This window comes from Trichechus manatus, unplaced genomic scaffold (genome assembly GCF_000243295.1).
Source record: "Trichechus manatus latirostris isolate Lorelei unplaced genomic scaffold, TriManLat1.0 scaffold00083, whole genome shotgun sequence".
NCBI lineage: Eukaryota > Metazoa > Chordata > Mammalia > Sirenia > Trichechidae > Trichechus > Trichechus manatus.
The window spans coordinates 9,236,509-9,262,435 of NW_004444019.1; the positions used below are offsets into that span (position 1 = coordinate 9,236,509).

At 37.9% G+C, this 25,927-nt stretch overlaps 1 protein-coding gene across 6 annotated transcripts in view; it reads left to right on the top strand.

The window, feature by feature from the left end:
• SMAP1 (small ArfGAP 1) overlaps positions 1–25,927 on the top strand; it is a 192,708-nt gene that overhangs the window by 150,863 nt on the left and 15,918 nt on the right. For all 6 annotated transcript variants that reach the window (XM_023735874.1, XM_023735875.1, XM_004381362.3 and 3 more), the window contains 2 exons: positions 2,507–2,597; positions 23,678–23,805. In XM_023735874.1, the coding sequence (XP_023591642.1) occupies positions 2,507–2,597; positions 23,678–23,805 (219 nt within the window). The remainder of the gene's footprint in view (positions 1–2,506; positions 2,598–23,677; positions 23,806–25,927) is intronic.

Sequence of the window (25,927 nt, forward strand, 5' to 3'; positions counted from 1 at the left end):
GCAGATCAAAACTACAATGAGATATCATCTCACCCCAACAAGGCTAGCATTAATCCAAAAAACACAAAATAATAAATGCTGGAGAGGTTGTGGACAGAGTGGAACACTTATATACTGTTGGTGGGAATGTAGAATGGTACAAGCACTTTGGAAATCGATTTGACACTTCCTCAAAAAGCTAGAAATAGAAGTACCATACGATCCAGCTATCCTGCTCCTTGGAATATATCCTAGAGAAACAAGAGCCGTCACATGAATAGATATATGCACACCCATGTTCTTTGCAGCACTGTTCACAATAGCAAAAAGATGGAAACAGCCTCTGTGCCCATCAACAGATGAATGGATAAACAAATTATGGTATATCCACACAGTGGAATACGCAACGATAAAGAACAACGATGAAGCCGTGAAACATAACATGGAGGAAGCTGGAGGGCATTATGCTGAGTGAATTTAGTCAGTCACAGAATGACAAATATTGTATAAGACCACTATTATAGGAACTCAAGAAAAGCTTTAAACACAGAAGACAACATTCTTTGATGGTTAGGAGGGTGGGGAGAGAGGGTGAGGGTTATTTACTAACTAGATAGTAGATAAGAATTATTTTAGGTGAAGGGAAGGACAGACACAGTACAGGGGAGGTCAGCACAACTGGACTAAATCAAAGCTAAGAAGTTTCCTGAATACAGTCAAACACTTTGAAGGGCAGAGTAGCAGAGGTAGGGGTCTAGGGACCATGCTTTCAGTGGACATCTATGTCAACTGGCAAAACAAAGCTTATTAAGAAAATGTTCTGCATCCTACTTTGGTGAGTGGCGTCTGGGGTCTTAAAAGCTTGCAAGTGGCCACGTGAGATCCATCAGTTGTTCCCAACCACCTGGAATAAAGGAGAATGAAGAACACCAAAGACACAAGGAAAGTAGTAGCATAAGAGACAGAAAGGGCCACACAAACCAGAGACTCATCAGCCTGAGACCAGAGAACTAGATGGTGCCCCACTACCGCCAATGACCGTCCTGACAGGGAACACAACAGAGATTCCCGGATGGAGCAGGAGAAAGGTGGGATGCCAGAACTCAAATTCTAGTAAGAAGACCAGACGTAATGGTCTGACTGAGGTAGGAGGAACTCTGGAAATCACACCCTCTGGATTCTCTATCAGCCCAGAACTAAAACAATTTCCGATGCCAATTCTTCAGACAGGGATTTGACTGGGCTGTGGGATATAAAGTGATACTCGTGAGGAGTGTGCCTCTTAGCTCAAGTAGATACAAGAGACTAAATGGGCAGCTTCTGTCCAGACATGAGATGGGAAGGCAGAGAGGGTTAGGAGCTGGTTGAGTGGACATTGGGAATCACGGGTAGAAACAAAGAGTGTGCTGTCACAGTATGGGGAGAGCAATTAGAGTCACATAACTATGTATGTATAAATTTTTGTATGGGAAAAAATAATAGTTTCTGCTGGTATACTTCGAAATTATCTTAGGTAAGTTTTACATATATTGGAGATTGAAAAATGAAAGAATAGAGAATGTGAAATGATAAACTTCAGAAAAACTGGTTATATGCACAAGGTGATAATTCTGTATTTGAGAAGGTTATTAAACAATTGATATCTGTGATGGCAGGCTAATTGGTTAAAAAAAATAATTGTGAGGGACATTATTTAACTAAAAACAAGTAAGGGTGGATACAAGTTCTTAGAAATTATATATCTACTAACTTACAAATTATCTAATGGGTAAGTTATGAATCCTTTAGGTAGTTATATGAAGACATTATCTTGTAGGAATGGTTCGAAGAATGAATTGAGGGAATGAATATTTTATTTTCTTGTTTGAAGATAGAGGCAAGCTTTAGAGTTGAGAATCCAGTGGCTATAGGTCTTCTCATTCTATCTTTCACAACATTTTTTGTAAGTGAGAAAGAGCTAGTTTGAAATGTGTAACTGTGGGTTGGGCTTATGAGAGCTAGAAGGATATTATTTGTAAAAATTTATTAATAGTGTCAACTAAGAAAGAAAACATATCAAATAACATTTGTTAAGGTTTTGTTGATACAGTGGCGTTTAACCTATCAGCAGTGTGGATGGTAGGAATAACGGTTTGCTTATGAAGATTCTAACGTGGTCAGCTTTCCCTGACCTTGGCTAACAGGAGTAAAATTAAAACTCGCTAGCAAATAATATAAAATGCAGTTTTCTTTTTTTAAGTGCAGTTTTAAAAATAGATTGCCCATAAAGGAATTATTGGTTAAGAACAATTATATTAAAAGATGTATAGTCATTATTTTTGGGTGTTAAATGTAAGGATTGTTATTGCAAGCTCAAAGATCATGTTTGTTTTTTGTATGATAATAAATGCCGTAGGCTTCATTACACCAGGCTTCATATGCTTCATTACAGTAACTTTATCAAAAGTATATATAATTAATTGGGGATTAAAAGGCTTGTTCCATTTTATTAAAGAAAAATCAATAAATCTAATTGTTTACTTTAAAGCTGCAGAAGAAAGAAGAACAGCAATTGGAACTTAAAAAAAGTACCAGCCCTAAAAAAACTGCAGAGCCCACTGTTGATCTTTTAGGACTTGGTAAGTAATACAAAATAAAAGTCGCCATTAGAATTACAAAACAATTGAAACCTTTACTTGAAATGAATATAATGACTTTATCGTCAGTATGCCAAAAGGAACCTGTTAACTAAATTTGAAAATGGTATGATTAGTTTGCTGAGTTCCCACAGAAAAGGAGATCTTTAATAAGGGAGCTGGTGTCTGTCAGCACTGTTTTCACTGAAACACAAGTAATGAGTTCCTTGGGGAAAGAGGAGATATCAAAGTAATCTTCAAAGGCTTGGTTGACCGTACCATTTCAACATTTAAAATAGAGAGTGGATTTTTTTCCCTCTTCTCTCTTTTCATTTTTTTTAGTTAAAAAATTTTTAAATATTTTTAGTTTAGTGAGGGATTTTTCCCTTAGTAAAAGAATTCTGAGGTAGCTTTCTTGTAAAATGTATGAATGTAAAGTAAAACTTAATTTTGGTTAACTGAACCAACACACTTTACACCCAAACCTGGTGGCTCAATTTATTTCCTATCTCTGATGACAATGAGAAATGCTCATTTGAATTTTGTTTGTTCTCATGGCTGGCAGATGTAAGTTGTCAGCCTAGTAAGTAAATAGACTTTCATTCAAAGGGTACTTGTACTGTATAGTGTTTATCTACAGACATTGTCACCTCTTTTTTACATTTTTCTCCTCTTATAAAAGAATTGACTTGATAAACAACTTTTTAGTAATATTTGAGCCTTAGAGCAATAATTTTTTTTTTTAAAGATCGAAGAAAGATTGACAAAGGAAAATAATGAAAGGCAGTTGAAGGATAGCGTTCAACTTCATACACTGATTTTCTAAAAATTCATCTTAGTACTTATTGAGTAAATTGTTCTCTGTTTTAAGAATTGCAGTTGAATGTTTTATTCATTTCTTAGGAAGCTGGTATGTCATGCAAACATACTTCCTGGAGGTGAAATTCTTTTATGATGGTGAAAAGTAGTATATTTGAAATTAAAAAAAAAAAAAACCTGTAATTTTGAAAATAGACCTTCAATCCTGAGGCTTTAAATATAATTATGTTGAATTTAGTTCTCACAATTTCTGTATTTTATTTCCTTTGCTGTAAATGATAGAAAAAAGATTTATTTTCAGAGTAAGACTGTATCTTACTAAAACTGTGTTCATATTTTTTTCATTGCAGCATTTCCTTTCCCGTCAAAGTACTTATTAGTTTATAATTTAAGAATGTAAAATAGAAACGCGGACAGGATTTATTTGTTGATTCAAAAAAGATTTGTTGAGTATCTACTATGGCCAGGCACTATAGTAGGCACTAGGGATATAGCTATGAAAAAAGGCAGGTAAAAATCCTTGCTGTATTAGAGCTTTCATTTTGATTAGGGAGACAGTGAATAAATAGTTGACTAAAATGTATTATAGGTCACCTACGATAAGTGCTACAGATAAAAGAAAAATGAGGAGTTGTAATTTTAAATAAGGTGGATAAAGAAGGGCTCACTGAAGTGTAATTGGAGCCAAGACCTTGAGAAGGGGTGGATATCGAGGCAAGAGTATTCCAAGTAGAGACAATAGCAAGTACAAAGGCTCTGCAGCATACTTGATATGTTCAGTGACCAGCAAGGAGGACAGTGGCTAAAGTGGAATGTTCTGGGGAGAGTAATGACAGAGGAAATCTGGAAGTAAGGAGTAGGGACAAGGGCAGGCAGATTATGACAGGACTTTGACTTTTACGCTGAGTGACCTGGTAAAAACATGGGGTGGGGGGGTGGTTTGAGCAAAGGAGTACATACTGAGTTTAGTTTAAAGTAATTACTGTGACTGCTGTGTTGAGAATAGATCGTAGGAGAACAAGGGTGGAAGCAGGGAGACCAGTAAGGAAACTGTTTCAGTAATACAGGTGAGAGATGACAATGGCTTAGACTAAGTGGTGGCAATTGGGGGTTATAAGAAATAGTCACATTCTGGATATATTTTAAAGGTAGAGACAGTAGGATCTACTGAACCAATTGAATGTGAAAAATGAGAGAAAAGGGGGAAATAAGAATGAGAAAGTCTGCAGGAAGTTTGGATGGAAGATTGGGAGTTTTGTTTGGGTCATATGAAGTTTGTAGTGCCTATTAGACAATAAAGCGTAGAGATGTTAAGTAAGCAAATAGATGACTTGGGAGTTCAGGAAGAGGTCTGGACTGGGGATATAAATTTGGAAGTCATCACCGTATAGATGTTTAAAATCACTAAGGAGTGAGTATAGGTTGGAGAGAAGAGGTTCAGGTGCTGTACCATAGGGCACTCAGATGTTTAGAAGTCATAGAGATAAAAAGTGACATGGCAGGGTGACTAAAAAGGAGTGAATAGTGAAGTAGGAGGAAAATCAGTACCATGTGGTATCTGTCTTATAAGCCAAGTGAGGTTAGAATTTCTGTATCAGTCAGGATAAAAAAACCAAACCCATTGCCATCGAGTCGCTTCTGACTCATAGCGACCCTGTAGGACAAAGTAGAACTGCCCCATAGGGTTTCCAACGCTGCACTCTTTACAGAAGCAGACTGCCACATCTTTGTCCCCTGGAATGGCTGGTAGGTTCGAACCACTGACCTTCAGTTCGCAGCGGAGCACTTAACCATGGCACCACCAGTGCTAATTGCTAGGCTAGGTTATGCTGTGGTAACAAACTTCCCCAAAATATTGGTGGCTTATGCAACAAAAGAGGGGCCCTGCTGGTGCAGTGGTTAAGCGCTTGGCTGTTGACTGAAAGGTCAGCGATTCGAACCCACCAGCCACTCTGTGGGAGAAAAATGTGGCAGTCTGCTTCTGTAAATGTTTACAGCCTTAGAAACCCTATGGGGCCGTTCTACCCTGTCGTATAGGGTTACTATGAGTTGGAATTAACTCCACATCAATGGGTTTGATTTTTTTGGATGCTGCAAAGGTTTGTTTCTTACTCATGTTGTGTCCACCTGAAATTAGCTAATGCTGTGCTCTACTTCAGTACCCGGACTAGCAGAGCAGTCTTTGTCTAGAGCAAGGATTGGCAGACTTTGCCTGTAAAGGTCCAGAAAGTAAATTTCTTAGGCTTTGCAGACCATATAGTGTTTGTCACAACTGCTTAAAAGCAGCCATAGGTAATATGTAAATAAATGGTCATGGCTATTTTCCAATAAAACTTTATTTACAAAAGCAAGGTAATAGGCAGGGTTTGCCCTGCAGGCCATAGTCTGCTGATCCCTGATCTAGAACATTGTTGGTCATTATAGCAAAGGGAGAAGAGCACATGGCAAATCACATATGCTCTTAAAGGTGATATCTGTCACTTCCACTCACATTTATTGATCACCTCAAGTCACATGGCCATGCTCTCATTTAGCAGGATGAAGATATGTAATCCATCCACAGAGAGATTTCACCAAATGTTTGTGAACATTAATGCGGACCAAGTGAAGAAGAAAGTGTACCAGGGAGGAGAGAATAAACACTTTTGTCAAATGTTTCTGATAAATCAAGCAAACGAAGGTTGATGATTGGATTTAACAGCATAGAATGACAAGAGTAGCTTTCATGGGGTGGTAGAAGTGTAAACATGATTGCTGTGGTTCCAGAGAGAATGGAAGGAGAAGAATAAATATGTATACAGCTCTTTGGAGGAGTTTTGCTATAAAGAGTTATGAGAAATGGAGCAGTAGTTGGAAGACAATGTGGTGAGGAAAGGATTTTATTTTTTTTAATGGGTGAAATTACAGAATGTTTACTGATGAGAATGAACCTGTTAAGCAGGCAAATAGCCTTTGAGTTACACAGCTGTTGCTGCATTAATGCTGCATAGGAAATAATCCCCAAATTTCATTTGGTTTACAACAATACACCTTTATTTCTCTCACTCTCAGGTCTGTGGGTCAACTTCACTTGATACATTTTCTGCCTTCCAGGTTATTTCAGGAGACTTTTAGCAACTATTTCACCATGACGTACGTGTCTCCATTTTTCAGGTTCTTATAAGCATGTGCTTGTCTTTCATCACCCAATTTTAAAGTCAGTGCCACATATTTTAGAATTTGACAAGGTATAGGATATGACCAAGGGAAATGAATGGCTAAGATAGTGTGGAAGACAGGCTTCTTGGAGAAGAGATAAAGTTGCTGAGAGGCCAGAGTGTTAGATGGATCCATTTACATGAGTATTGAAGTCATTGAGAATGTTGATAGAAGCAATGTTGGTGAAAATAACTGAACAAGGAGCTAAAGTTGCCAAGGAATGATGATAACAGCAACAAGGGTGGTATAGATGGAAGACATAACATCCAAAGTAGGGGAGGCCAGGGGTTGGGGGCACTGAGAACACCTACCTGCCTCCAGGTGCAGTGTTATGAGGGGTGTGGAAGAGAAAGCAGCCATCCGTTGAGAGGGCTTCAGGAAGAAGCATCTTTAGGAGAGAACCAAGGTTCGTTTAGGGCAAGAATGTGAAGGGAAGTTTTGGAGAAGAGGTTAAGGATATATAGGGGATTTTGCTGATGATGGACAGTGAATTCTAGATCATTCAAAGATGGGAGGGGATGGGAGATGTGGTTAGTAAGAGGGATATCTTGGTGATGTGGAGTTGTAGCAGCTGGAGAAGGCAGTAGGGAGTGTGTCACCAAGTGCACATACGACTTCACTCCTGCTGGTTATCAATATTCTAAATCCTTTAAAAAAATACTTTTTAGACTTAAAAAAAAAAAAGCTGTGTTAAAGCATGAGTTTTGATCAGTTTTTGAAAGTCCAGGAGAATGCAGAGAATTGAGGATCCCTTTCAGCTCATAACAAACAGTGGTCCTAAATCAGGATTGATTATTGAGCAACAGACTATTTTTCTACTCTGAGCATGCCACTGTCCCCTAATGGGACTCTGATTCTCCCCTGTAAATTGGAACATGGTGGGGAGTAGGAAGCAGGTGCCTTAAAGTAGATGATTTATGGTCATGCAAAAATGACAGCATATTCCCATATGACTGGATTTAGGAGACCAGAACAGGCATTAACTTAAAACTCACAGAAAATACATAGAGAACCTCCTCACAGAGATAGTTCGGTTACACAGCCACGGACAGCTACGAATCCAAAATGGACTGCATGTATTCAGTTTCACTTAATAATAGTGTAAAGGTTAACATCATTTTTTAGTAATTTCATTTTCCCTTTAAATGGGATTTTGGTGTGCCCATACTCTTTTTTCAACATGGTGACTTGAGCTAAACCTACTTTCTTCAGCTCATCTTTTCCTGGTCTACTACCCGTGCAGAGGTCAGACACAAAATGTTCTGCATATACTTTCTGACAGGGGTCACCAAGTTTTCTGAAAGGGCCAGATAGTAAATATTTTGGGCATTGCAGTCCATGTGGTCTCTCTTGCAACTACTCAGCTTTGTTGTTGTTGTAGTGTGAAAGAAGCATAGGCAAATATGTAAGCAAATGAGCATGACTGTGTTCCAGTAAAAACTTTATTACAAAAATAGGCAGCAGGCTGTAGTTTGCTGACACCTGCCTTATATTCCTGATGGTACCTGTAAGAACTGCTTAATACTCAGGTGCTAATTTGCGTTTGAAGCCTGTAGAAATACTGTTTATTCAGGTGTTTACTTTCTAAAAACAGAAGTGGGGTTAGATACTTGGTTGTCTTCTGCTCTCCAGTCTTGGAAATTACTTAAGATCTTGAGGCTTTTCTTGACTAAGGGCTAGAATAAAATCAGCTTCTAGGACATGTGGCTGTAATAATACTCTTCATGTCCCTTACCTGTGTAGTTGTTCTAGGACTGTGAATTATACTGTAATGCTAATTGTCCATTCTTTGTTGATTATTACTTAGTTTTTACTTGATAAAGGCTAACAGACTGCTTAACAGTTGGTTAGAATAATATCCCGCAGACCAATACTTTAATTCAGTGGTGCCTTTTTTTTTCTTTCCTCTTTTCTTTTTCTTTTTTGTAGATGGTCCTCCTCTGAGAATAAAATCTTCCAGGGTGAGCACATGCTCTAAGCCTAAGAATTGAGTAGAGTCATAAATTGCTAGTGTTAAATGTGACCTTACAGGTTTCAGTTCAATCACTCACAAAAGGTAGAAAGCCCTCTGGCAGAGTTTCTGTTTGTGGCCACGTGTGCATCCCCTGCACACTGCAGAACAGCCTGGTCTCTTGTCAGGAGGCAGAGTCGGGTATGTTACCAGGGTGGACAGCTGAGGGTGTGTGAGAGCTTAGTGCTCCAGAAAGCCTCTCACAAAAAATAAAGTATGAATCTTGGTAATGAAAATCTGTCTCGGGTATAGTCTGTATTAAGTGTTTAAACAAAATAGATTTGATTTTATGTATACTTGTGCTCTTTAATCTAGGGAAGTTTTTGCTTACACATTTCACACTTTTTTTCTTTAAACAGTTTTAAATACTGAACTATATAGAAAGTAGCTAGAGTCTCTTAGTTTTTTATTAATTGAAAAACTCAGAGGAACATTTATGTTTGGGTAAGTTTATGAGAAAAGTTTACAAATTTTAAAGTTTCTTCATTTTTGCTGTGTTTCAGGAAAAAAAGGATTTATGTTATGACAATAGCCAGGTGAAGATGGGTTGACAGTGCTAGTTAAATGTAATTATCAGTATATAACCCACTTAATTATTTAGTAACAAATCCTCCTGTTTTATATAATGAGGGAGATGAGTATAATACCCTTGTCTCTATAAATATTTTTGTTTCAAAAAGGGCCTGTGGATGAGGCTACTTCTGACTGGAGGTAACAGAAAACCTAAAGGTGACTTGAATAATAAGGTCATTTAATTATGTCACCAGATGAGAAATCTGGCGGCATGATGGGTCCAGGGCTGTGCAGTGGTGGAACAGTGGTGTTAAGGAGCCAAGCTCCTCTTCTTCCCATTCTACCACCCTCATCCACAGCACTGGCTTTAATCCTTAGGCTTGTCCCCTCATGGTCACCAAATGAGTGGTACATCTCCCAGCATCCTATCCTCACAGGATCACATCCAAAGGATGGTTTTCTTCACAAGTTCCTTTTCTCAGGAAGGAAAACTTTTCCCAGAAAATTTCCTCAGAGTTCCCAGGGTCCTCTTTGTCAGAATTGGATTACAAGAGAGTCCAGGGAAACAAATATTCAACTGTAGTTGGAGCTAGGCTCTCTGCCAACAAGGAGGAACGAGATGGTGGGCTTTGGCAGGCAGTAGTATCTGGCACAAGTTCTTTTCATTCTTACAGCAACCCTTTGAGGTAGAGAGTATTTCACACATGCATGCACACACCTACACACCTCCCCTACCTGCTTTTTTTCTTTTAAACAGACAAAAAACTGAAGCTAACAGAAGTTAACTTCTAAGGCACAGCTGCTGGACAGTAGATCTGGCACTCAAACCTAGGTCTGTCTGATTCCAAAGTCCAGACTAAGCTCTTACGATGAACCAAAGAAAGGTGTTTGACTCAAGTATTCATTATCTTATGACTTTTTTATATGCTTAGATAGTGCTTACTCTATGCCAGGCACTGTTTTGAGTACTTGCAGAGATTTACTCATCGAATTTTGTAACAGCCCTGAGTTTGGTGAACTATCATTATTTCCATTTTACAGATGAAGCTACTGAGGCACAGATAGGTTAAATAAATTGTTCAAGGTCAAACAGCTAGTAGGTAACAGAGCCAGGATTCAAACTGGATAGTCTTGTGTTAGGGCCCATGTGTTCTTAGCTACTACATTATGTTGAGGTATGATAGAAAATAAAACTCTTGAGAGTACCACGTGAGACTGCCATACAAAATAGACAGTGGACTGATATTTCAAACTGATAGCTTGACAGCATTGTGTAATGAGGGGAGGACTGGATTTAGAGGCAGTACCTGTATTTTAAAGAGTCCTGGTGGCATAGTGGTTAAGCACTCGGCTGCTATCGAAAAGGTCAGCAGTTCAAACCACCAGCCATTCCGAGGGAAAAAGATGTGGTGGTCTGCTACCATAAAGATTACAGCCTTGTAAACCCTATAGGGCAGTGCTACCCTGTCCTATAGGGTTGCTAGAAACTGGAATCAACACAATGGCAACAGGTATTTTTTACTTGTATTTTATCTGGGCTTTAGGGTTTTCACCTGGGAAATGGAAATACGATCCTTCTGGTTGCTGGTCCAAATAAATGGTCTGCTTTTTGGGAAGGAAGTAGGATAGTAACTTCTTATACACAGGAGCTGTGCTGAGACTGGAACCTGAACATCAGGTTAGATGAGACCAGTAAGAGATAGTGTGAGACTTTGAACGGATGTGCAGAGGAGAAACTCAAATTATGTTGAGTAACTTAGAGTAAGATTTCTGCTGGGTTACACCAGGAATAGCCACTACCATTGAGAGACAGAGAAGAAGAAGAGATGGAAACAGTGGTCGCAAAGCATGGTCTTCGAGCTATAAAGGATTTTCAGCTGTCTAAAAGAACTGACAGACACGACAGACATGTGTAATACCAATAACTTATTCATTGCAAATACCTTTATTCACCAACATAAATGGCAACTATACACGTGGACCTTGCCAGGTGGAATCTGCACGAACCAAATCGACAACATCTGTGGAAAGAGACAATGGAAAAGCTTAATATCATCAGTCAGAACAAGGCCAGGAGGGGCCGATTGTGGAACAGGCCATCAGTTGCTCCTATGCAAGTTCAGGTTGAAGCTGAAGAAAATTAGAACATGTCCATGAGAGCCAAAGTACGACCTTGAGTATATCCCGCCTGAATTTAGAGACCATCTCAAGAATAGACATGACACACTGAATACTAATGACTGAAGACCAGAAGAGTTGTGGAATGACATCCGGAACATCATACTTGAAGAAGACAAAAGATCATTAAAAAGACAGGAAAGAAAGAAAAGACCAAAATGGATATCAGAAGAGACTCTGAAACTTGTTCTTAAACGTCAGGTAGCTAAAGTGAACAGAAGAAATGATGAAGTAAGACAGCTGAACAGAAGATTTCAAAAAGTGGCTCGAGAAGACAAAATAAAGTATTATAATGAAATGTGCAAAGACCTGGAGATAGAAAACCAAAAGGGACAAACACTCGGCATTTCTCAAGCTGAAAGATCTGAAGAAAATATTCAAGCCTTGAGTTGTAATGGTGATTCTACAGGGAAAATATTAAATGATGCAAGAAGCATCAAAAGAAGATGGAAAGAAAACACAGAGTCACTGTACCAAAAAGAATTGGTCAACATTCATCTATTTCAGGAGGTAGCATATGATCAGGAACTGATGGTACTGAAGGAAGAGGTCCAGGCTTCAGTGCAGGCATTGGCGAAAAACAAGGCTCCGGGAATTGACAATATCAGTTGAGATGTTTCCACAAACAGATGCAGTGCTGGAGATGCTCACTTGTGTATGCCAAGAAATCTGGAAGATAGCTACCCGGCCAACCGACTGGAAGAGACCCATATTTTTGCCCATTCCAAAGGTGATACAGCAGAATGCGAAAATGATCAAATAATGTCATTAATATCACACTCAAGTAAAATTTTGCTGAAGATCATTCAAAAGCGGCTGCAGCAGTACGTTGACAGGGAACTGCCAAAACTTCAAGCCAGATTCAGAAGAGGATGTGGAATGAAGGATATCATTACTGATGTCAGATGATCTTGGCTGAAAGCAGAGAGTACCAGAAAGATGTTTACCTGTATTTTATTGACTATACAAAGGCATTTGACTTTGTGGATCATAACAAATTATGGATAACATTGTGAAGAATGAAATTCCAGAACACTTATTGTGCTGATGAGGAATATGTACATAAAGAAGCAGTCGTTCAAACAGAACAAGGGGATGCCGTGTGGTTTAAAGTCAAGAAGGGTGTGCGTCAAAGTTGTATCCTTTCACCATACTTAATCTGTATTGTGAGCAAATAATCTTAAGAAGCTGGAGTATAGGAAGAACAACGGGATCAGGATTCGAGGAAGACTCATTAACAGCCTGCAGTATGCAAATGACACAACCTTGCTTGCAGAAAGTAAAGAGGACTTGAAGCACTTACTGATGAAGATAAAAGACCACAGCCTTCAATATGATTACAACACTTTAATATAAAGAAAACAAAAATCCTCACAACTGGACCAATAGGCAACATCATGATGAACAGAGAAAATATTGAAGTTGTAAAGAATTTCATTTTACTTGGATCCACAATCAATGCCCATAGAAGCAGCAGCCAAGAAGTCAAATGATGTATTGCATTGGGCAAATCTATTGCAAAAGACCTCTTTAAAGTGTTAAAAAACAAAGATGTCACTTCAAGGACTAAGGTGTGCCTGACCCAAGCCATGGTATTTTCAGTTGCCTCATATGCATGTGAAATCTGGACAGTAAATAAGGAAGACTGCAGAAGAATTGATGCCTTCAAATTATGGTATTGGCAAAAAATATTGAATATACCATGGACTGCCAGAAAAATGAACAAAACTGTCTTGAGAGAGGTACAGCCAGAATGCTCATTAGAAGCAAAGATGGTGAGAATTCATCTCATATACTTTGGACATGTTATCAGGAGGAACCATTCCCTGGTGAAGGACATCATGCTTGGTAAAGTAGAGGGTCAGTGAAAAAGAGGAAGACCCTCAGCAAGATGGATTGACAGAGTGGCTGCAACAGTGTGCTCAAGTATAACAATGATTGTGATGATGGCACAGGACCAGGCAGTGTTTCGTTCTGTTGTGCATAGGGTCACTATGAGTGAGAACCAACTTGATGGCATCTAACAACAACAATAAAAGAACTGAGTTTCCAAAGGAAATTGGGAGGCCTCAAAGAAATCTAGTTTGTCTCAATTTTTGAACATTTAGGCTTCCATCTATACAGCATTGTAGTACTTGTTCATAAGAGAATCGCATGCTCAAAAATAGGCCAGATTCTAGGAATTCATAGAAGTAGATTTCCCTCCATCTGACACAGTGGCTGTCATCATAGTAGGGGCTTGGAAAAAGAAGGAAAAACAGCAAGAGGATTCACGTCAGCTCTTAAGGCAGAATCGACTCAACGGCAGCAGGTTTGCTGTTTTGGTTTTCTGTCATTTTAAGTAACTTAATCAAAATATCAACTATTTAGCACTAAGAAAAATTAACTTAAAAAGTTTTTTAAAAAATTGTTCCACTTACCTCTCAGGTACCTATTTTTTTGAGACCTCAGTATACAAAATAAGACACATGGGAGTTTGTTATTTTGTTTAATAAAGCAAGTCATGTGTTTTAATACAAAGGAATGCCAAATAACATTTTTATTAAGGAAAAAGCTTCAGTGGCTTCTTGAGTAGAAAATAAAAGGGATAACATGGAAATTTATAAAGCTTTAAGAAGAATATTTGCTGATAAGGACAGTCTCACTGCATCTTAGGGAAACAGCCTTATTTAATCCATGCTGTTTCCACTTTAAATTCATTCCTTCTTAGGATGATGCCTCAGTAGTTAACGATGAAGAATTAGACTTGGCAGTTTTCATTGTAGCGAGGGTGTACTCAGGGCTGAATGTTCATGCTTAGTCAGAAACAGTAATGAAAAACATAAAAAGCGTTTACTTGACACATTCTTATCTGACTTAAACTGTATTAGTAATGCATAAAATCTCATGTTGCTCTTTGACTTTTTTTTTTATTATTTGTGCAAATAGATTATGACCAGCTAATGCTGCTGACATTCAAGTAAAGGATGTATTCAATATTTATTGAGCATCAGCAGAGTTCATGGAACTCTAGTAAATAACAGAAAATGTGGCTGTGTATGTGTGTACAGTAGTGCAAGTTGGGGGTAAAAGTGCAGTCTGGAAACTGGGAGAGAATTATTGCTGGGGTAAGAGACTAGGTTATGGGAATTCAGTTTAAAATCTGGAATAATAATAAAGTTCTTAATTTAAATTGTATTTTCCTCAATTCAAAGGTTAATTTTCTTTCTGTTGCTAGCCAGAGGAGGAGCAAATATAATTTTTATTATATTGCAGACTTATTTCAAATAAAATCTAATGGGTTATAGAGGTCCTTTATAGAGTGAATAACAGTTGAAAAAAGATAGGCAAATAAATGCAGATATTAGTGCCTTACCTTTGTAGAACATCTTATGATTTAAAAGCCATCTGCATCTTATCGTTTAGCAGACAGCGTTTGAATACCTGTCACGTGCTATGATAGCACACTAGGAACAAATCTGTAGGAGAGTAAGATGCGGTGCTAGCCAAGGAGGTAGTTGTTTAGGTTAGCAGAGGTGAATGACCCATATGTGACTAGTAATGTGTGATACTGTGGCAGCAGTGATGTACCAAGCTGTGGTCAAAGCAATTCTGGAGGACGTATTTTGTAGGACACATTTCTGATATAGAAAAGTGTCCTTCAGCTTCACTGTAATCAGTGGACTGGAGAAAGGAAGCCTGGTGTAAGCATTTCTGTCAGGAAGCAGTTGTAATTTCCTTGACAAGCAGTAATATGAAAGCTGTGGCCATGAAAATGGAGAGGAAGTGGAACCAGAAAAGTTTATCAACAGCAGTGGCTTCGGAGTCTTCCAGAAGAATGTGGAATCCCCTACACAGGAAGGCAGGGGATTTTCAAGGAGGAAGGATCAGCTTGGGTTAAATGTGGTGATGGTAAAGTAGGGCAAGGACTCAAAAGGGGGATGTGTAACCAGGGGGTTCTTGGTACTTTTCAAAATAGTGTCGTTATTTTACTTTTTCTCAGAACAAAAGTGGGGTTACCTGAACATTGTTTTCCACCATAGCTCTGCTGTCTCTGAGAAACCCACCCGTAATTTGTGTTTGGAAAGCATTTCAGTTCATCAGTCATTGAGCGTTTGCTTTGTGCCAAGCTTTAAGTCTTGGAGTGAAAAGACACTAAGACACAGTATTTGTCTTTAGGAAGCCCACAGGAAGGCAAAGAGATAAAAATTGGTATATGAAAATGTAATGCATGTAGTTACGTTTGAGCCAAATGCTGCAGAGACACAAGCGAGAGATTAATTTTACCTAGAAGAAAGGCCTTATCAAGAAAGCGAGGTGGGCCTTTCAAGATGAATAGGAATTTTGCCACCGGCAAAAGGAAAGGCATCCATAAAGTCATGAAAACCCTGGCATATACAGTGGTAGAGAGTTAGGTGTGATTAGACTGGAGGGTAAGGAGAGCGGGAGGTAGGAGGTGGCAAGGTGTAAAGATTGGGGAGGTTGCTTGGAAGACACAGAAGGAAGGGGCTTGTATGATCCTCCAAGGATGTTACCGTGAAGGCATGGGGGAGCCAACAGAAGTGTTTAAGAGAATTTGACATTTAAAGATTGATACTGTAGAAAGAGAATCTGGCAGTAGTGTGAGGAGGCAGGTCTGCAGAAGGACTTAGGCCAGGAGGACTAGTGGGGATGCATGGCATCAGGGACTGGGCAAGGGCTCTGGGCTGTGACAGTGGTGCCAGTATTGAGTAGAGAGGCCTGTAGCATATTGGGGAATGTCCCATCTAAGTGCAATCAAGTACCATTTAAAAATTAAAAGGAGAAAGCACTTGGGAAGGCTTTCACTCGGCAGCGCTTCCACTCGGCAGCTCCTGGATTAGAGAAACACTTGGGAGGTAAAGGCAGTAGACGTGACTGATAAATGGGTGGCGCAGCCTGCAGTGGAGGCAGTGCCAGGTGTTGTGGGCTCAGGCGTCATTCATTCATTCATTCATTCATTCATTCATTCATTCAGAAGGGGAGTTGGGGCCAAGTACTGTGTCTAGACTGCGTATTAAAGCCAGCCCCTGGCCTTTAGGTGCTTTTAGGGTGATAGGCTTCTCCAACTGGTTTAGCAGTTCAATTTTCGAGGTGCACCAACCAGACCTCTGTTGAAATCCTAGGTGTATTGCATAAACACCCTTGAAATAATATCTTTCAGCAGTGCTATGAGGATTAAATTGAAATACTGTTTGCAAAGCATTGAGCAGAATATCTGTCATACAAACCTTAAATAAATAGTTTTTAAAATGTGTATGAAAATGTAAGTATTCTTCTTTCCTTTTGGCTTATAAATTATCATTCAAAGGCACTTGGAAAGGGCCAAGAGGAAGAAACTAGGTATAGTCGAAAATACATTGCTTACCCTTTTGCTCATTTGGATCATTGGTGTCAGATGAGTTATGGTATAGCCACAGTTAATAGAATGAGCAGGCTCGCTCACCATGTTGAGGATTTCTCGATGATAGAGATTAGCCTTCAAGACTTTGTCATATTTGAAATGTTACCTTCTTTCTAAGCATCTATCAGTGTCATAATGTGAATTAGGCCAGTAAACGCATGCTGGCATGCCTTATGTTCATGTGAGATGTGCAATGATTTTAACAGCTTTTTTCCTTTAGCTCAAAATCAAAACATTTTAACCTTTTCTGGTAAATGATAGCATTTCTGGTATGTGTGCTGTTTAAAACATTTCCCACATAAAATGCTAGCCTGAAATCCTAAGGCAACATGTAGAAAGAAAATAGTTATCTACAGCTACTAACTGTAGGTTTGATGCCTTGCCTTTAAGATTGAAATCCCTTTTTCATTTTACTGCATTGTCCTAATTTCTTCTGTTTACTCATTGCCTTTTCAAGGGGTCCTTTGTGCTTCATTATCGTTCTTTATGATGTTGTCCCCAGCTAAATTTCTTCTATTTGCCTTAGGCTTTTCTTGTACTCTGAACCTCCCATTATTTTTATTGTCCACCAACTATTGTTTCTGCATACTGATTAAAGGGGGCTGCTGCCTCCTGCTGCTAGCTGCTCCCACCACCATTCTGTAGCTGAGCAAGGAACACTACACTGAGGTGCACGTCCGTGGTGAATTCTAATGAGTTGTTTTTACAGACATTCCCTTATCTCATAGAATGCACTGTGTGGGTTGGTCTGAGGTTCCCTCCATCCTGGAAGAGAAGGTTCTCATTCATCTGGATTGCTCATTTTATTGGGAGGTGTGTGTGTGTGTGTGTGTGTGTGTGTGTGTGTAAGCAAAACAAAACCCATCCCATGCTGATTTAAATATTTTTTCTTAAATTATGGTGATTTACACTGTTTAAACTGTTTAATTTGAATAAGTTGTATTCTTCCTAATTTTTGTTTATCTAAAAAGCCGTATGTTTTCAACATCTTGGCATTCTATTGCTTAGACAGTGCTATTAGTGAGCTGCTAATCAAAAGGATGTTCCCAGTGACGGGTGAATGTTCTTTGTTGACCCAGAGTTAATTATGTCCCACATTTGCTTCTCTCAGCCCACTGTGCTCATTGATGACCATGTCAGCCTGTATCCCTCACTCTAAATTGAGAAGATATTGGGCTTTGTGTAAGAACAGTGGAAGGGGGAGATGAGTAAGTGGTGTGACACTGAATGATTTTTGGTCTTTTTGGGTCACTGCTTCTCTAACTCAGTAGAAATAACTATGAACTATATAAGAGCTAGCTTTTATTTTCAAAATTTTAAGTGATTCTTTTGTAATTAGGTACAGTTGTAATTAAATGGCTTTTGGTGAAATGTGGTTTAAAGAAAAGAGCACTAATGTGTAGGGGTCAGGAGACTGTTGTAGCGTGAATTTTACTACCTAACTAGGGGAGTGACAATGAGCAAGTCTTTGAAATCTCTCTGTGCCCTAGTTTCTGTAACTGGAGGTAATGGAAGGAGATGCCCTTAGCATTTCTTATCGAGACAAAAATGATAACATGTAAACATTCTTTTAAAATGTCCAATATAAATGTGATGTTTATAATGATGGTGATGATAATGAGTTTTAACTGTCCATTTTAAATACAGTCATGCTTCGCTTAACATTCACAATACATTCTGTGAAATAGGACGTTATGTGGTTTGGATGTTGTGCAAACACCATATTATATACAGGCAGTCCCCAGGCTACGAATGAGAACCATTCCTAAGTCTGTATTTAAGTTGAATTTATAGGTAAGTCGGAACAGGTACATACAGTTCTTAATTAGCATCAGTCAGTCAAATATTTATCTTAATAGATAGTTTACCTTTCTATGCATATAAAACACTTAAGAAGCACTTGCAAATACACTAAAACATCTTAAACATGCTTTCATGAGTGTCACAAAGTAGTGTGTGTGTTAGTTATTACGAACTATTGTATTTAACTCAATTTTAATACAGTAGGCTTTATGGCAGTCCATTCTTAAATGTGAGTTGTTCATGAGTCAGACATTTGTAACCCGGGGTCTGCCTGTATGGCCTTATGGGATCATGGATGCATATGTGGTAGGGGATTGCCCAAATGAACATTATGCAGTGCATGACTATACTGAAAATTAAAAACTCAAAGACCTTCAAAATGAATGGAAAAAAAAAATTTAAGAATGTTTTTAGCAAGCCAGATTTAATAATTAAAAGTAGCAAACATTGAAACTTATTGAGAAGTACTTATGAAATATTTTAAAACTTTGAGGACTTGTCTTTACTGTGCTTACAAGGCTGAGAAGTTTTCATCCATGTAAGGATTTGCCTTTCAACAATTCTGTGCATGCTTAGCTTTTGTTGTAACAAGGAAAATGGATGGGTGTGTAATCCAGAAGCCCTTGTTAATGGATCATGTGGGGAGAGGTCTGGGGTAGAGAGAAAAGAAGGTAGATATATTGTGAGTGTGAGAGCAGAGAAGAGTCACCTGTGCCCATCATGAGGCGGGACCCCATGAAGCAGAGAGAAGCCTAGATGGGGCTTGGAAGAAGGTGTTTCCACTATCTCATTCTAAAGGAGTTCACAGCCGCTCAGACTTAACATTGTGAGTTGACTTTCATGACTGCTCCGTTAACCATGGTACGTGGTTACAAAGAGAGCCTAACTTTTTTTTTCATAAATTTTTCCTAATTTTTAGTGTTTGCCATTGCTTGACATTTCAAGAGGTCAGTTTAAAAAATAAAAATAATTCAAAAAAAAAATGAGAGTACAGCTATTATAGTGCGATGGTGGAAACGAAAGTCTAGTTCCTTGCAGTGAAGGAAAATGAGCTGTGTAGACTTCATATTAAGGAGCTTGTATGTACATTGTTCTGTTTTTGTAATGGTGAGAATCTGGAAACTAAATATTCATTAGTAAAGGACTGAGGAAGTTATTATAGGTCCTTGCAATGCCATAGAATGCAACCTCCCTCCCGCCCCACTGTGCATGCACGCACATGCGATGTTATATAAAGAAAACCATTTTTGTGTGATCCTGTATAGGTTGTTTTCAGCGTATGTTTATAAGCATAGAAAATGTATAGTAGGGGACTTTTAATTCATTCTTGCATGGTTTGAATCTTTTACAAGGATGTGTTGCTTTTATAATAAAAAATGAATAAGGTTACAATTTTATTGCTTTAGTTCTATGACACTGGACAAGTTTGTTAACTTTCTGTGGCATCTGTAAGAGGGGATAATTTAATAGTACCTTACTCATACCTATGGTTGTGGTTAGTGGTGATTTGATTCCCAGCCATGCACCTTATGCATAGCCACTACCCGGCCTCAGAGGTGTGTATTTTGCTGTGATGCTCACTAGGTTTCAGCAGAGCTTCCAGACTAAGATAGACTAAGAAGACAGGCCTGGGGAAATCTACTCCCAAAAATCAGCCAACGAAAACCCTGTTGATCACAGTGGCCTGATCTGCAACCGATCATGGGTGTGGCTTAGTTTTACCAGGCAGGATTTCATTCCATTCTGCATGGGGTCACCATGAGTCAGGGGCTGACCTGACAGCAGCTAACAACAACAACTCATAGCATTTTTATAAAGATTAAATGAGTGTATGTATGTGTGCATGTGTGTGTATATATGTATTTTTTCAGGCCTCGCACAAAACAAGCCTTTTTTTTTTAAATGGGGGCAGTGGCGATTCAGTGGTAGAATTCTTGCCTTCCATGCTGCAGACCCAGCCAAGGCACCTCAAGCTTAGCCACCACTTATCTGTCAGTGGAGACTTGTGTGGTGCTCTGATACTAAACAGGTTTTATTGGAGCTTCCAGGCTTAAGATGGACTAGGAAGAAAGGCCAGGTGATCTACTTCTGAAAAATCAGCCAGTGAAAACCCTCTGAATCACAACAGTCCAATCCTGTTGTGCACGGGGTCACAACTCAATAGTGGCTAACAAGAACAACATTGTTTTTACTAGTCATGTGTGCACTCCTAACAGATGTGAAGGTAAAATAAGACTTCAAAAACTAAATAATGTGTTGTATGTTGCTTTACAGATTAGATAATATTCTAAACCTATTGCCATCAAGTCGATTCCAACTCATAGCAACCCTCTAAGACAGAGTAGAACTGCCCCATAGGGTTTCTAAGGCTATAAATCTTTACAGAACCAGGCTGTCACATCTTTTTCTTTCGGAGTGGCTGTGGGTTTGAACCACTGACCTTTTAGTTAGCAGCCAAGTGCTTTAACCATTGTGTCACCAGGGCTCCTTAGATAATCTACTACTAGATTCCAAATGCTCATTAGAAACAAGGTTGGTGAAACTTTGTCTCACATACTTTGGACATGTTATCAGGAGGGACCAATCCCTGGAGAAGGACATCATGCTTGGTAGAGGGTCAGTGAAAAAGAGGAAGACCCTCAACGAGATGGATTGACACAGTGGCTACAACAGTGGGCTCACGCATAATAACTATTGTGAAGATGGTGCAGGACTTGGCAGTGTTTCGTTCTGTTGTACATGGGGTCACTATGAATCAGAACTGACTCGACAGCATCTAATAACATACCAAATAGGATTTAGATTTGAAAGTATAAATAAATATTCTGAGTGGAGTATAATGGTACTATTTAGAATAGACTTAAAATTTCTGAAAGGTGTACAGTTTATGAAAGTAACGAAAACAGTTTGTAGTAGATGAACCTCATGGTTCTCACAGTGCATCCTGGGCACACTGGTGTTCTATAAACTAGATTGTCATGTCCTGTGGTAAAAATCAATTAATGCTGTTTCCTCAGCTCACCAAAAAAAATTAAGTTGATGATAGTATTTTCTCATGCTTATGGTTTTTTCATAAATTTGTCCTAGTTTTTAGTGTTTGTTGTTGCTTGAAAAAGCAAAGAAAGATTTTAACTGAAAAACTGGAAATAGTTGCTTGAACTCAGCTTGTCAACTTTTTCTTTTTTTTTACTTTTGTTGTAGTTTTAGTTTTGTTTTGGAGGACATGTGCTTTTGTTTATGGGTTTCAGTTGTGTGTGTGTATACATATATGCACACATATGTATAAAATTACAGTCATATTTTAAGAGGTCCAACTTTAAAATGAATGTTGCCATTTCAAAGGGTTAGAAATGAAAAAAAAAGTTAATTTCATCTGTGAGTCATATTTTAATTCTTTTAGTTGATGGGTGTGTTTTAGCTTATAATTCTAAATTCTCAGTTATAAGCTGTGAATTATGTATAATAAATTTGCAATAATCCATGCATTTTGTTTGATTACTTCACCATAAAATTGTCCACGGTGATTGATATAGAGAATAATATATGTAACATATATAGATACATAGTAAATATATTAACTTCTTTGTGGTTTTGAAAATGTGGTATCACTGAAAATGATTTTAAATATAATCACAGTTGAAATTGTCCAAATTAACCTAATTTGGGTTTCACGCACTATTTTACAAATTAAATAGTAAATGTCTTATTGTGACCATTTATTCATTGATATTAATGGTATTAATGATAATTCTTTGTGATTCACTGAAGCTTAAGTTGACCCTGAAAATGAAAGATAGCAATTGCTGTTATACTTTGAAAAAGAGAAGAAACATAGAATTTCTCTGCGTTGTGGTAGAAATATCAGATGGTAGACCTTCCATTAAATTTCTCAAATTATTTGAGTACCTACTCTGTGTGTATGTATGTTTTGTCAAGAGAGAGAACAAGCAAGATTGCAAATTGTTAAAATAGAAGATCAGAATATAAGGTCCAAGAGATTACTGCAGTGCTCTAAAGTGTTATTTGGTTTTGGCCACTGAAGACTGAGCTGTGTGAGATGTTCCATTCTCTAGAACTCTTGCAAACTCTCTCTCCTACACCCCACTCCCACCCTACCCCATATACCTTGTAAATTCTGCCCTAATGTAAGTAAAAAGGAGATACAAACTAAGAACTTTTTTTAGACATAAAAACTATCGCAGTCCCTTTTTCTGTAGAACTCAGTGACTTGATACTGCCATCACTGAAGATGGCTGTGCTTGAATAAAGAAAGGGTTTACTTGGAGTTTTACGAATGCTTGCTATAAAAAACCAAAAACCAAACCCATTGTTGTCGAGTTGATTCCAACTCATAGAGACTATATTGGACAGAGTAGAACTGCCCCATAGGGTTTCCAAGGCTGTAAATCTTTACTGAAGCAGACTGCTACATCTTTCTCTCTGCAGAGCTGGCTGGTGGGTTCCAACTGCTGACCTTTCAGTTAGCAGCTGAGTACTTAACCACTGCACCACCAGGGCTCCTTATGTTTGCTATGGAACCAGTTTAAATAGTGTTTTTTTTTTTTAATTCTTTTTTTCACCTTATTTTGTGACTTTAAAATGAAACATTTTAGATATTTTAAATCATCAAAATTTATTTAAAAGGTAGGCATACATGATATGAAGGGATCTCCAAAATACACAGGTGCACGTCTGTGTGCACACACACATATTTATCGAGAGGCATTATTTTAAGGGCAAAGTCTCATTCCAGCTCAGTTACTTATCTAAAAGTAGTGTCTGTTTCATAAAGTTATAGAGATTAAATGATGTAATATATGTAAAGTACACAGAACAGTGCCTAGTAAATAGGAAGCACTTAAAGAATTTATTATTATTAAAAAAAAGGACGCAGAATAATGTGACTAGTGTTATATCATTTGTTAAAAAGGAGGAGTTTTGGATATAGTCATAGAAATGAGTGAGTAAAGAGTATTCTGGGAGAGTAAACAAAACTGGAAATGGTTTCTGTGGGAAAGGGAGTAGGGCCTGGGACAGAAGGGAAACATACTGTATCAACTTTTGCACTTTTTTCCCCAACCATACGTTAATTTTTAAAATAATGTCATGTTTCAAATTAAGGGATTCTACTTTAAAACAAGAATCTTATGTTCTTTCCAGATGGCCCTGCCGAGGCACCAGTAACCAATGGGAACGCAACCACGATGCCAGCCCTGAATGATGATCTGGACATCTTTGGGCCAATGATTTCTAATCCCTTACCCACAACTGTCATGCCTCCAGCTCAGGTATGTTGTAAGAATGTGGTTATACATGGTCACTGCTTATTTCCTTTTATGAAGAGTTTTAAAATTTCAATTTTGAAAACTTTGTTTCTGAGCAGTCATTGATATGAAAGCTTCCTGTTGTTTAGGCCAGGGGTCAGCAAACTAAGCCCGCAGCTTAATTTTGTAAATAAAGTTTTATTGGAACACAATCATTCCCATTCATTTATGTATATAGTCTGTAGTTGTTTTGCATTACAAAAACCGAATTAAGTCATTACAACAGAGACCTTAAGGCCAACAAATAGTCACTATCTGGCCCTTTACAGAAGAAGTTTGCTAACCCTTTCTTTAGGCAGGGGATAAATAACAGTGTTTAGAATGAAAAAGTGGAAAAACAGAGTACTTCAACCTTGCCTAAAATCAACAAGTTCACTTACTTTTGAGGTTTTTAAACTGTAGGTTTTGTTTGTAAGTATTGACTGGAAATCATAGTTCCTTTTGCCCCATTACACCATTTCCTAGATGGTATTAATTTTTGCTTGCAGGAAAACCAAAAATAAGAAATTCTAGCAGATTCAGGGCTCATTTCTTTTCCTAGTTCATAGAAATTTTCTTATTTTTCTATTTAAAATATGGATTCCTTTTCGTGAAAACAAATTTTTTTTTAGCCTTAAAACTTACGTTGCCTTTTTTTTTAAAGTAATTATTTTAACTATTTAGAGTAGTAATTTAATGATCAGGATTTAAAAATTTAAAAATATTAATGATGAGGAATTTTTGAATTGCCTATTTAATATTATGTGAAATTTCTATAAGATGAAATACATGAACTTTCAAAACAATAAGAATTTAAATAATGCATGCAACTTTAAAATTCTGTTTTCAGTTTACACTTTAAAAATAAACAACCAGTTAGATTCAGTATAACATGATTTTTGAGGTAAAGTATTTCTTTTTCTCTAGAAAAACTGACCCACACCTGAATTGTTTGGATGGAACGCTTTAAAGAAAAGAGCCTATGTCATATTAAGGAGACTAATTATATATATTTTTTACACGTTAATTACTGTTATTAGGAGCCCTGGTGATGCAGTGGTTAAAGTACTCAGCTGCTACCCAAAAGGTCGGTGGTTCAAAACCACCAGCCCACTCCACGGGAGAAAGATGTGACAGTGCTTCCATAAAGATTTACAGCCTTGGAAACCCTATGAGGCAGTTCTGCTCTGTCCTGTAGGGTCAGTATGAGTTGGAATCAACTTAATGGCAGTGGGTTTTTATTACTATTATTATAATCATTGTGTACTTACCACTAGAATTGAAAACATGGATTTCTTACGAGTTGGTTTAAATGGATCTTTATCAAAACTGTCTGCAGCATTAGTGTTTGTTTTCAGGAAAGATATCTTGTCTTATTTTGTGTATCTATGGCTTTGCCCCTTCTCCAACACATAAAAAGAGGAACTAAGTGTTGATACTATTGTTTCAGTTAATTAACATTAACTACCTTTTGAATTTGTCCAGGCACAAATATGCATATGACAATGAAAGAATTGTCTTAACTCTAGTATCATAGTTTTTAGAAGGACAGATTTAGAGTATTTGAAAATCTGGGCATGAAAAGTAGTTTATTTTGGTTTAGCATTCTAGTGAGGCTGTTATATCTGCTAGACTTCTTTAGATTCCATTGGGGTATGAAAGTTGCTTTGTAACTGCTTCGAGAATTAGACACCAGGTCTGAGGCTTCAGTGTAGTTCTTCTGTTCAGCATTAAAGCAGCAAATAGGACAATGTAGACTTCATTTAACTCAAGTGTAAGTAGCACCACGACAAAGTGGGGTGGGGTGGGGAGCGTGTATTTACTGGCTTTATGAGGGGCTGGTCTGGCCATCATACTTTGTGCATTTTGATCAATAACAGACAAAATAACAGTTTATTTTATTAATCACATCTAATTTTGGAACATTGTTTTTGGACTGGAATTGTGACAGTTGTATTGGGCCCTGTAAGAGAATTAGCCTTTTTTTTTTTTTTTTTTTAATTGTGATTTAGTCAGGAAAACAATACCATTTTCAGTAGCCCCTAAAAAGATAAAATACTTAGGAATAAATCTGACCAGGGATGTAAAAGACCTATACAAAGAAAAC